General features: G+C 38.5%; 1 protein-coding gene across 3 annotated transcripts; it reads right to left on the bottom strand.

Annotated features, from left to right (window-relative positions):
* Nucleotides 1-2264: 2264 nt before the first annotated feature.
* On the bottom strand, nt 2265-12811 carry chtopa (chromatin target of PRMT1a). Of its 3 annotated transcripts, none has more exons than XM_028036275.1 (6): nt 12538-12811; nt 9015-9103; nt 7826-7976; nt 3457-3628; nt 3221-3385; nt 2265-3106 (listed from the first exon to the last, which is right to left on the bottom strand). In XM_028036275.1, exons 2-6 carry the CDS (start codon nt 9077-9079, stop codon nt 2904-2906), a joined length of 756 nt encoding a protein of 251 aa, XP_027892076.1. In that variant the 5' UTR covers nt 9080-9103; nt 12538-12811; the 3' UTR covers nt 2265-2903. The 3 variants fall into 3 exon arrangements, with proteins under 3 accessions (XP_027892076.1, XP_027892079.1, XP_027892078.1); XM_028036278.1 differs by having other exon boundaries at nt 3221-3349; nt 12538-12810; XM_028036277.1 differs by having other exon boundaries at nt 2904-3106; nt 3221-3367; nt 12538-12810.
* Nucleotides 12812-12898: the final 87 nt, after the last annotated feature.

Genomic DNA, 12898 nt, shown 5'->3' with positions numbered 1-12898 from the left:
ATAAAGAAAATCTAAAAGATGTTGTGGACATTCAGTTAATGAGTCACATTAAAGTTCTTTGATGGTTGTAAAATAGCTGTGATGTTTGATTCTGGAGAGGAAAAAGTGGAAAATGTTTTTAGGTTGCTGGTAGCCCAAATGTAAAACATCATCCTTGGGACTCGCCCGAGTTACTAAAACCTACCTGGTTCAATAACAAATGCAAGTTGTAAAATAGAGAACGAGCGACCGTTAACAGGTGTGCTCTGTGAAACTAGTTGGCTGTAGGCTGCTCAGTCTGGCTAATTCACAGGGGGAAGAAGGGTGGGACACCTGGATGTAGGCTGTCAGATAACCAGGCGAATCGTTTCTCGAAACCAGCTTAAACAGAGTTTACTTCAGTTCTGGACAGGGTAAATCCCAGCAGATTTAGGAAACTCAATTAACCCGTTAGAAGGAGAGCTGGTAGCACATCTCCCCTCTCAGAAGAGGAAGTACGAGAGTGAGCGAGTAGAGACAGAAAGGAGGGGGGGGGGGGTGTTGCACAACAACATAGTTAATGAATTAAGGAAAAAAGTGACCAAGATTTTCATATATTTAACTTGTCCCCTTTACCACACTTAACAACAGATGAGTCAGTCAGCAGCAGCAGCTCTAACCCACATCCCTCCTGACCTGCCTCTCCTAAGTGAAATTAAAGCTGCAGTATGTAACTTTTCAAAAAAACAATTATACAAAAAATTAAGCAACCTACTTGCATACTGTATGTGGACTGTTGGATGTAGAATTCATGAGCAATAAATATTGTGCTGGTATCAGTATTGAATTAAAGAAAGCAAGTTGCAAGCCTTTAAAATTATGACGCATTTTATGGGTCAAATAAACTCAAAACATTGTAACAGCAGCTGCGCAGGGGGTGCCCAATCTAATTTTTTGTCAGGGGTTCCCATGATTCCTGGTGGCGCTCCCGCACTCAACAATAGTATTTAGCTATGGATATAACCTCCATAATATCTGTATATGGAGGTTAAAATGATATTATTTAGCAGAAAATAATTTAGTAAAAAAACCCCAACTAATTATAACTGAGGCAGTGCCTCTGTCTCCATGTTAAGACATCAGGCCCATGGTAAGGAGGGCAGAACTGCGCCCTCTATCAAATTATGGGCACAAATATTTATTTTTCAACATACCTTGTGAATAAAAACGTAGGTCTGATGTTGAAGTTAGGAAAACGGTTTCTATTTATTTTTCATAATTGTCCTCCTAATAGCGGGGGGAAAAAACTCCTCGTCCCTAAACACAGTTACTACACACCACTGCTTACTGGAGGTGAAAATCCGTAAGCAGCTCCGCCCCGCAGAGTCGGCCGAAGTATAATATGTGGCTTTAGGCAGAATCTGATTTACCTTCACCCCCAGAGGGGGCCGAGGTTAACTGGCCGAGTTTAAAATCAATCACTGATTGGGCATTATGTACTGTGATGCATTTGTGAACAAACCCAGCTCAAATACAAAATTTACAGATAGCACCATATTGTTACCATAATCAAGATGATTCTTTGTACTTTTACAAAGTAAACTTCCTAATTAAAATTTAAATGCACAAAATAATTTTTACATTTTTATCTCTGCTGAACGCATTCAATAAAATTTAATAGCATCGTCATTCTCAATAAATGAATGCTGAAGTTTTAGATCAATAGTCTGTGTTACAACCATAGTTGCAACCTGCTTGTAAACATGAAGGGAAGGGGGGATGGGGGGGCTACCAGCAGCAAAGACATATCCTTGCCTTGATATGTCTTACAATTTTAGATCTTTCAGAGGTGCCAACAGAAACATTTTGTAAACCCTTCTGAGATTTTTTTGATCTTTAACGCAGTCTGCACCTGTAGAGGTTAAACAGATATTAGGATTTGTTCAGTAAAATAGCAGCAAATTTGCTTATTTCATAACATACTTCATAACCAGCGACCTCCTCTACTGTGGTGTCTCTCAGATCAACACAATCCTCCAGCACAGTCAGCAGCAGAAACAGTAACATTATACATATCAGGGAAAACAGACTAAATTTGCTTTGCTTTGTGTCCACATGATCTGATTAAATATTAGATTCTTGATTAAAATGAGTTGTTGTATTGTGTTATTCAATATGCCCCTTTTTAACTTTGAGCCCACCTCTCCAAAGGTCAAAAAAATAAGAAAACTTTACTCATGTTTAATTCATATTTCCTAATTTGCAAGCTAAATCATATAAAGAAGCGACTGGCCATGGTCAATACATCTTTAGCCCTTGAAATTCATATTTTATTCATCACCAATCAATGGTAAGAAAATAAAGCTCCCTATCAACTTAATAATGAATACAATCCAAAAGAAAAAGTTAATGGTGACAGTGTAAGAAAATATTTTAGAAATTAACTTCTAACCATACCTAAAGAGACTTTTTTTATTTTAAAACAAATGTTTTGCTTCAGGGAAAACAATTATAAATGTTCCGCAAAATTTCCAAATATAAAATGAAAAAAAAAAAGTCTTAAAACTCTTTTCTTACATTCGGATGCATAATTTAAACAATGTTTTCCGAATACAGTTATTAAGACAAGTCAATGAATCTCCTCGAAAGTCTAAGCAAAAAACCAGTAAAATCATTTCAAAAATAATAAATTGATTCCACAGGGAGGGACATCTCCAGGATCATGGACCAGTTTTAAACACAGTTTTGACTCAAAAGAAAAAATGCTACCGATGATGAATCAAGCTCTGTAGACATCAGGACTATTCCACAATGAAAGGGTTCTTCCAACAGGTAGCTATTGCAGTGTTTAATATTGGTCAGACGACACTGCTTCTTTTGTCAGCAGATCTATCTACTGCTAAACTATAGCCCTGACTTCAACTACATAGTTCATGTTCAGTCCTTTACTCCATGCTGTCTGGGTCTGCCTGGGCCATGTAAGCATCCAGCTCTGCGTCCAGGTGACCTTTGGTCTTTGACATATAGGCATCAAGTTGGTTGTCGAGCTGTTCACGGGTTACAGCTGGCCGACCACTTCCTCTACCCCGCCCACGACCACGTCCTCCTCTACCAGCGAATCCACCACGTCCACGAAGTCCACCACGACCTGTACGACAACACACAAAGCAACATAAATTTTTTTTAAGTTACATTTTAAGTGACTATGGTGAGATGGCAACTACTCTTGGTTAAAAAAAAAAAAAAGCAAGTCAGCCCTTGCCTCTTGCTACTCCACCTCGACCTACTCCTCTGGACATCACTCCTCCTCGTCCAGCAGGTACTCCACGGTAGCGACCTCCTCTACGGATCGGCATGCGGCTAGCTATACCCCGGCCTCGCATGGGGCCACCTGTAGGAATTCGCTTTCCTGAATTAATAAAAGCCACTTTATCTTAGGTCATATCTTGCAAATAATTATAATTTAGCTTAATTGGCTGCAAAGTTGTAGGTACAAACCCCTCAGGGACAAAGCCCCTCGCATGATTCCTCCTCTGACTCCTCTAAATCCTCCTCTGGTCAGTCCCCGCAAGCCACCTCTGCTCCCAGCAGGTCCTCCACGCATTAGAACTCCGACGGGCCGGCCTAGTCTGGCTTGGATGCTACCCTTACCCAGGCGTTGCTTTAGGCTCTGACATGAATTGAGGAGATGCATTTGTGACAATCAACACAGGAAAATTCAACCTGGAACAACCAATCATTAAAGTGTACATAATGGAAAGGCATAAGAAAAATATCCACTTTAAAATACACAAATACATTTTGTGGATTAAGCTGTTTCTTAATATTAACTCAGGTCATTTAGACTAATTATGGAACAGAATCATACTTAAAGGGCAATGTGCTTCCTCTACTTGTTGGCAAAACAGAAGGATAGTCAAAGGACAGTCAGCAAGCATGGTGGTTGCCCTCTGTAAAATACTGGCTCAAAACCCAATGGTTACAGAGTTACAACTTAAAAGGAGCATAACATTCCAATGACGTCAAAGCTTCAGGAAGGGCACTAATAAAATCTTTAAACAATTTCAAAGCTTGTGTTTTACAAAATTAATAGAAAATACATAAAGAAATAGAACATTTAAAATGTATTTGTTCAGCAGTCAAATTAGAGTAAGCTCAACAGTTAACCCATGCTTTTTATTGTCAAGAGTTTCATTTGAAGTAAAAGTCTGGCCATCTCCCACTCACTTGAACAGGTGTTGGGTCCCCTTTTATGTACATTTAGTCCTATTAACACTTGCTTCTGTTTTTATAGCGGTTTGGAGTAGATCGTGGATCTATATAACAATTTATTTCACATGAGATTTGAAAATTAAACAACTGCAAATATTTTCAGCAATCAATATGCTTTTGTGTAATTCAGTGGAGATTCAGCTATGTCTAATGCGCCCTTTTTCACATATTTAATCATGTGTTTGCATGATTCCATTGCAATCTGGGAACAGAATGGAGTGGGTCTCCTCTCTAAGCTGAGCTTGCTGTTAGACTGATTGCTTCTAGGCCGGTCAAGATAACAAATTTCACTGGAAGATAAATTGTCTCAAAAATTATTGCGATAAACGATAATATTGTTTGAAGATCTTTTTACACTGATTTAATGGAAATGACGTAATAATCCATGTGATTTCTTGTCAAAGATAGATACACTTTATTTTCAAAAGAACACTAAACACTGAAACTGATAAAGAAAATAAACAAAACAACCAAAAACAAAAATAAAATGGATTCTCAGTCTCCATTAACAAAAAATGTACTGGAAAAAAAACTAAACAACATAAAGCCAAAGTGGAAATAAATACTGCATTCAACCAAAAGAGTGCAGATTATGAAGTCTGTATACTATGTTGCCCTTCAGTAATAATTAGATTTAAATGGAAAAGATGGGCACATCCGACTACCTGATGCAATAGTTCACACTACATGATTTTTTGCTCCTATCTTTTCCATTACGACAATCTTAGAACGTTGGTCTTTCTAAGATTGTGTGGTGTGTTTTTTCTGAGGGGAAATTACAGAGGGGAATCCCAAACAGCTGACACAGGCAACCCGAAGTCCAGCTGACATTGGAGATGATATGTGGAAACAACATTAATGTTTATTCAACATGCAAAGAATATAGAAATGACAAGGGGAGGAGTTGGAGCGAAATTGCTACCCAGTTGATAAACCCGGTAACTTTTCAACTGTTCTTCGTTAATAGGTTCTAATGATTTTCATTCAGTCAGGACTTTACGGCTGACACTAGCCACATGCATTGCAGGTAGATTGTAGTAAAGCATTGATTAATGCCTGGTTTTAAAATTAATTAACTGGACTTGTAGCCATTATTTTGTGCCCATTGTTGGACACCACACGGCAGGACTGAACTGATCGAACCGTTATACCTAGGATTTCTGTCGGGTAATGTGTGGTCTGTCAGGTTTTGAAAATGGGCCGACAATCGGCTGACAGCTCTAAGATCGTGTAATGTGCGCTGGGCTTTACACTAAGGAAATGAGGAAGGGAGGAGTCAGTGGAGAGCACTGGAGTTGAGCCCTTTTTCATTCAGTCGCATTAGCTGAAAGAGAAAAAGGTCGGAAGAGACGATAATGCCGATAATTAAAATGACGTCGATAGCTTTAATTTATCTACGATTAATTGATTTATCGTTTATCGACAGGCCTAGTGATAAATAATAATATTTTTGTTTTCGGACCAATTTCGTGTAATATAATGGTAATGGCATAATAATGCAAGAACACATTCTTAAAGAACAATGAATTTTAAATTCTCACGAACATTTAACATTGGAACTTGGAAGACATTCTGATCCAAAGTAAACAAAACTGAAAAAAATTAAATAAACTTAAGTTATATAGTGTCTGAAACAAAATTGTCCTTCACAAAAAGTGCTAGTTGAAACCAAAACACCAGACTGAAGATTTATCATTCAGTATTTTTGTAGAAAAACGATAAATTGTGCAAATGGAAATTATTGAGTTTGTCTTAGTTTATCATGCAATTAAATGATTTGCAACCTGCTTTAGAGGTGGGATGGGCTCATGGCAGCTACCACTGCTTGCTGTAACTGCAGTACTACTGGTGCATTCCCGTTTTGTCATCAAAGTCTCCAGTAAACCAGAGAAAATTGATGGATTTGTTGCCAGTCTTTTTTCTTCTGAAAGAATGTCACTGGAGGGATCATAAAAGTCACTAAATACAACGACAATATTGTCAAGTTAGCAACAATGCTCCCAATTCAAGCTGACCCCGTGTTCTACTGCTTTATGGATATCACTGTCGCACATGTTGTTTTGAGACAGTCTGATTCTGTACCACTCACATAACAGATCGCTGTTTTTATTACCGTTTGTGCGTAGAATACATATACATCTAAACCCTAATCATGATTTAACGCCTGACTCCAATCGAGTCTGAAACTACGTGATTGGGACATCCCTCTTTTAAATGGGGCTTTAAAGTATGTAAACATCATCCATCCTGGTCCTCAATACAGACATACTACAGGGCTATGTGCTTTGTCTGGTTCTTTTTACTCTGTTCACTCATAACTGTGTGACCATCCACTCTTCTAACAAGGTTCTAAAGTTAGCAGATGATGCCACCGTAGTGGGTCTGATAATAAACAATGATGAGACCCTGGACAGAGAAGAGATTCAGGACCTGTTCCCAGTGGTGTGCACTGAACAACCTGGTGCTCAAAACCAGCATGTCCAGGAAGACAGTGCACCCACCTATTACGATTCAAGGGGAGGAAGTGATGGACAAACATCAAATTGCTGGGCATAAAAAATCATCTCGGACTTGAGTTGGTTGCTGAACACCTTCTCTGATGAGAAAGGCCCAGTAAAGAATCTTCTTCTTCAGGAAAGGGAAAGGGCTGGACTCCTGCTCAGTTGCTCAAGAACTTATATAGAGTCATAACTGAGAGCATCCTCTGCCTCAGTATGACTGTGCACATACAGGACCAAAAGGACTTGGCCCGGGTGGTGTAAACTACCCAATATATTGTGGGGAGTCGGCTATGGACTTAACATATGCTGGCAAACTGCAAAGGAAGGTCAGTCGTATTGTTGCTGTAAACTCTCTCCCAGGGAGGATGGCTGCCTGAAATCATACCCACACCCATTTGCTGCATACTAAGAACTGATTGAGACTTTATTTGTTTATTTACTCATCTATTTATCACTGAGGGTACTACTCCAGTTTTGTTATGTTCTAGAAACATAAGCACATATAAAAAAATCTTACATCTTATGCAGTTGTTGCTGGTAACTGCTGCTCAACCAGATAATATTTTTAGGGGGAAATCTCTTTTTCACATGCTGCATTGTAGGTTTCGATTTTTTTCTTCCTTAATAATGAATAAAGCTGCATTTTGTGTGTACGTCGGTCTTTGACTAACATTTGAATTGGTCTGATGTTCTGAAACTCTTAAGTGTGACAAAGATGCAAATAATAATAATAAATCAGGAAGGGGTAAGCACTTTTTCCACACCACTGTACTTGTTTTGCTTCAAACTGTAACCACTGAGGCTTTGTCTTAATTTTATTTGATTCACTAGGAGGTTCCCCTGATGCAAGAGGCAGTTGATCCTTCTCCTTAACTCACTTGAGCTGTAAAAACAAGATTCAATATTTTTACAGTGCTCCTGGAGAAAATTAACTATTGGCAACAACTTATTTGGGCTACAGAGCAATTTTTAGTTTCATTATTACGTAATAGAAGGGAACAGAACTTCTATTTCAGCAGAGCATTATTGGAACTTGATTCACCAGGACTCCCTATCCAGAAAAGGAAATCAAAAGATCAGATGTTTCATCTTACCTGCTTGTGATTTAGAGCTGCTTGGACTGAGGGGCGGTTCTCCATCTGCTGGGCCAACCGGCGATTGCGGGCACTAGCCAAATGCTGCTGTTGCATGGTGGCTCGAATGCTTACTGCAGTAGGCTGCTTGTTCTTCAGCATGTTAGTGAAGCTTCAGATGTGGGAGGGAAGAAGAGGAAGGAAGTAAAAGACAGGGATGGGATGGGAGCAGGAGGAGGACGCACGGTTCCACATCAAAGTTATTACTCACATTATAGATGCGGCTATAAAGATTATCAGGGCTCATTTCTGATTCATTAGATGGCACCTTTTTTCTTTCTCATGATATACTAAATAGTATGAATACTAAATTATTCATAAATTATTCATGTTTAGGCTTAGCATTACAATTTTACACAAGAGAGGTGAATTAGAAAAAAAGAGAGAAAAACAGATCTAAAGAGGAGACAAAAGGTTTTAGAAAAAGAGCTACGCTTTGCCACTTACAGGCCTCCCGCTGATTGGCAGGGATTTCACCATGCTGCAGCAGAGGCCCAGGACATTAGTTGCAACTCAGCCACTTACAGCATGGACCGTGACTTGCAAAGAGCCCACTGAATGTGTGGTGTTGGGCAGGGAAGGTCAAGGGGGAAAGAAATAAAAGTTTTGTCACGTCCAGGCTTGGACTGAGTTATGAATCTTAAGGAGAGAGAAATAATTATAGAAATGTTTGTATAAAAAACATATGCTTCATTGAGAGAGAAAAACATGAATCAGTAGCATATGGAGCTACAGCATTTCTCAGTCCTGTTTGAGCCCTCCTGCTCATCTTTAAAAATGTATACATCATGTATACAGTTCTGTGTGCTCATAAACATGAGAGACTGCCATGGCTTTTTTAGGACAGTGGTGTGTTTCAGCACTTGCTTAACGGCTTACCATGCATGACCGCTACCCTTTTTCCTTATCTACATGTATGCACTGCTTACACAAGTAAGTTAGCCCAGGCAGTCCTCTTTTATCTAGTATGGCTTTGACATTAAATCCACCCAATGTGTTAGAAAATACTGATACGGAAAATGTTGAATGAGCAGTGCACACACTGGGAAGGGTCAGAATAGTATCCATGTTGGGTTCAGTCCCACACAGCAGCCTCTTGAAGAGATTACAATCTTAACAAGCCAAAGTTGGTCTTTGCATGGTGCCTCACCGCTCATTGAGAGACACTTTGGTGGTGCTTTTCAGGACCACTTTTTGGGATGCAGCAGCACTCATTTTGAGAAGTTTGATTGTAGAATCCTGGAAAAGAGAAAAAAAGACATCACTTAAACCTAAGGAATTATACTTGTCTACACTAAAACTGCAATAACTACATCAAGTCTGCTGCCTCGTTAGTAGACTAGTGGCAGTGGAATTGTTTGGGTTTTTTTTTTACATCCGCAAATGCACTATACATTATTAGGGGATAATAAAAAACTAATAAAAATAAATGAAGTGCCAAAGAGAAAACAAATACTTTTTTATTGCATTGCATTGTTTTTCTAAGCTTTACGATGATAGAGAATATATGGAAATCAAAAAAGTTATTTACTACAAGTGTTGTGTACATTTTAGGGCTATTTGTAATTTAGAAACATAATAAAAGAAAAAAATAGACTTGGGTTGCTTTGGCAAAGACAAAATTTTTTTAACCACTTGTTAGTCCAACATAAATCATTTTATTTTAGGTGTTAAGACTTGTCAGTGTGGGCAGCAGCTCTGTTCAAAGCCTTGTCACCATAATATCACATTCAGCACAGCCGCAGACCTAGGCCTGCATCCCTGTGGCATACAATGTATTGACATAGTGTTCATCAACAAAAGTTCTGAAACTCACCCTGAAAAACTTTCTGCCAGTATCTTCAGGTTTTCTTTTTTGTGACCTGGTCTTAAGCCATTTGTCCATTATTATTTTTAAACACAATCCTTCGCTAAGCTAACTGTATCATCACAGTTTGAGCTTTCGTCATGGCAAATTAATGGTTGTTTACATGAAGGACCTCGCAGACCATTGGGCCGCCCGCGGACCACTGATGGTCCATGGATGACAGTTTGAGAAAGACTACTTAAGAAAAGTACCTGGGACTGTCAATTGATGACTTTTATGGTTGATATGGCTGAAAACCATATCACCATGTAAATAAATAGTAAATTGGTAAATGGCTTGGACTTGTAACTCACATTACATTCAGTCATTCACCCATTCACATGCTGATGGTGGCAAGCAACTGGATAGTAGCCACAGCTGCCATGGGGCAGTCTGACAGAGTCAAGGCTGCCATGGCACTGGTACATGCTGGTGGCCTTCTGACGACCAGAAGCAGTTTGTCTTGCACAAGGACAAGACAGTGGCAGAAGGAGCAGGGATCAAACTTGCAGCCCACCGATTATGGGATGAACTACTATCACCATGTAGTTCATCCCATAACCTTTTTGAAATGGGGTTTCATAGTTAACCGCTGGCCTGTCACAATAAATCAATTAATTGCATGCCATATTAAAATGAGGTCAATAATTTCCATTTGCATTTGTTTTTCTCTCTCTTTTCACCAAACAATGAATAATAAAGATATGGTGCATTGGTCTCAACTAGCCCTTTTTATTTTGAAGGAACAATATTGTTTACAGAAAATTCTGTTTATCTATTTTGCATATTTAAAATTTCCAGTTCCAGTGTTAAAATGTTCACTAAAATTTAAAATTCATTCATCTTTGAGATGTGTTCTTGCATTACTATTCCATTACCATTATATTACTTCAAAAGTTTCTCAAAACAACTATGTTATTGTGTATTGCAATAATTTCTGGGACAAATTATCGTCCAGAAACTAATTTTTGGGTGACAGGGTTAGCCGAGCGTTCCACTTTCTACATTTTCCACACTTTCTGTCAGTGGGAAAAAGATGGGCACTGGATGGCAGCAAATTTGGTGAGCTATTAGAGTACCTGATGCAATTTCCTTGCACCAGGTAGGACATTTTTGCAATTTCCTCACCTTTTTACCACAGGTGTGGTAAAAAGCTGCACACCTGCCAGCTTTTTACCAGTCTTAAAATTTGGTATTAACATACAAGACAATAATGCTAAGCAAATGCATCCTTACAGCCAACCTAAACAAGGCTGGTGGAGTCAAGTTCTTTGGTAAACTAATAAAAACTTGTTTAATAACATGCCCACCAGAAAATCCATGTTGCGCCCACCATATTCGGAAATACTTCGCTGCTCAGAGGCCCGCACTCGAGGCGGACTCAATGTGGTGGCATCAACTAACTCACTCACTCTCTCTTTTGTTACCTAGTTACTCAACCTGTTGACAGGTAGTTACTCAACTGGTTGAGTAACTACCTGTCAACATGTGCAGCAGCAGTTTCAGGTTTCGCCACCTTGACTTATAACTGCTTAAAAATAGAATATGGCATGGAGTGAAAACTGTGGATGAAACAAGAAAGGTAACTAGCCACCATTAACTGGTGGCTAGTGGTACCACTAGCCACCAGTAGTAATTTAAAAATTAGTAATTTAAAACAAAAAACTAATCAATAATTAGTTTATTGACTGATATTAAACAGTCAATAAACAGTCAATTTATTGACTGATATATTGTGTTAAGTTTTTCAATCATATCTCCAGCCCTACAGGAACATCTGCCAAATAACATGGATTAATGGCTTTATATGTAATATCCTAATCAGAACTTTCTCATGAGAAACTAAAGACAGTCCTTGAATTTAAGCAATAAAATACAGGACAGGAAATTGAACTCAGAGCATTTTTTGATTGTGGTGCCACAAAAGGAATCATCAAGTGTTCCAAATAGCTTCTTCCTGGAGCTTTAGTCTCCAACCCAAGCTCCAATCCCAAAGAGCACCCCTCCTTTGCAACTCCCCCACTCAGCTCTTTCAGAGTAGCACCAGCAGTGAACTGCGCACTTGCGCATCTTCTGAGCTTATCAAACTAACAACTTTTCAACGCAACACTCCTAAAAACGATGTTAAAAAGTTAATGGAGGAATGATATTATGATGAGGTCATGAAGGCAGAGTGTTGGACGGAGCAGGAGCTCATTAAAGAGACAGAGGCCCAATTTCAAGTCATACAATTGCAAAGTCAAACTTCTTTAAATCATGTTTGATATGTACAGCACTTTTTTGATCGTGCTATAAAATGGCAAGATGGAAAATACATAATACTGCACCTTTAATCCCTGGAGATTAAAGGTGTCCCAAAATGGTACATCTTTTCAAACGGTTATAAAAATTCAACTTATATATATATGTATATATATTTATATTACTTTTTCAAATTAAATCTATTCAGCAGCTTCAGATATATCCAGAGATATTACGTTTTTAAAAATGTTAAAATATTCTCTACATACACACACACACACACACACACACACATATATATATATATCAAATAACCAACTTTCCATCTGTGGTTTGTGATGAGAAATCAAATTCCTTGAATATGCAGGGGAAAATATGCTGCTTGTAACTGAAATAAATGTAACATATTCATTCACAGAAAACCGGTGAGTTGCGGTTTCCCATCATGTTGATTCACAATTAATAAGATATTTTCGTATCACTAGCACTACAGTTAGACGTGCTTTTTTAACCGTTACGAACAAATATACTTGTTATTGAGGGCTCTGATATATCTAGTGATAGCAGAGTATTTGTTTGTACTTACTGTTGCGTCTTATGAGAAAAAAATCTGGTGCGGTTAACTGTAGCACCTAGCTTCAGTGGTCTCTCTTCCAGTAGGTATCCTTGTTATACTCGGTTTAAATAAAATATAACAGGTTGGTTTCGTACTCAGTAGATGCATAAAGTAAAAATAGAATTAAAGAACCTTAAAGTAAATGAAGAAAACTACAGAACCCCGTCCCGCATCGGTTCAACCACCTATGTGGTTAAAATGGTGCTGTTGGGAGGACTTGGGCAGGAAAATGGAGAGTCAGATATGTTCAATGTATGTAGGAATATAGAAACCGCACATAAGATTGACGTCAGTTCCGAGAGTGTTTTTGGTATTTTAACCAGTCTCGTAG

Source organism: Xiphophorus couchianus, chromosome 13 (assembly GCF_001444195.1).
Source record: "Xiphophorus couchianus chromosome 13, X_couchianus-1.0, whole genome shotgun sequence".
Classification (NCBI taxonomy): Eukaryota; Metazoa; Chordata; class Actinopteri; order Cyprinodontiformes; family Poeciliidae; genus Xiphophorus; species Xiphophorus couchianus.
This window is presented reverse-complemented; position numbering and strand designations above follow the sequence as displayed.

Coding starts and splice junctions, on each gene's coding strand:
- chtopa (XM_028036275.1), bottom strand. CDS start 9,079: ATGAGTGCTGCTGCATCCCAAAAAGTGGTCCTGAAAAGCACCACCAAA. Junction 3,386..3,456: donor AGGGGCTTTGTCCCTGAGGG/GTTTGTACCTAC, acceptor CCTAAGATAAAG/TGGCTTTTATTAATTCAGGA. Junction 3,107..3,220: donor TCGAGGTGGAGTAGCAAGAG/GCAAGGGCTGAC, acceptor GTTGTCGTACAG/GTCGTGGTGGACTTCGTGGA.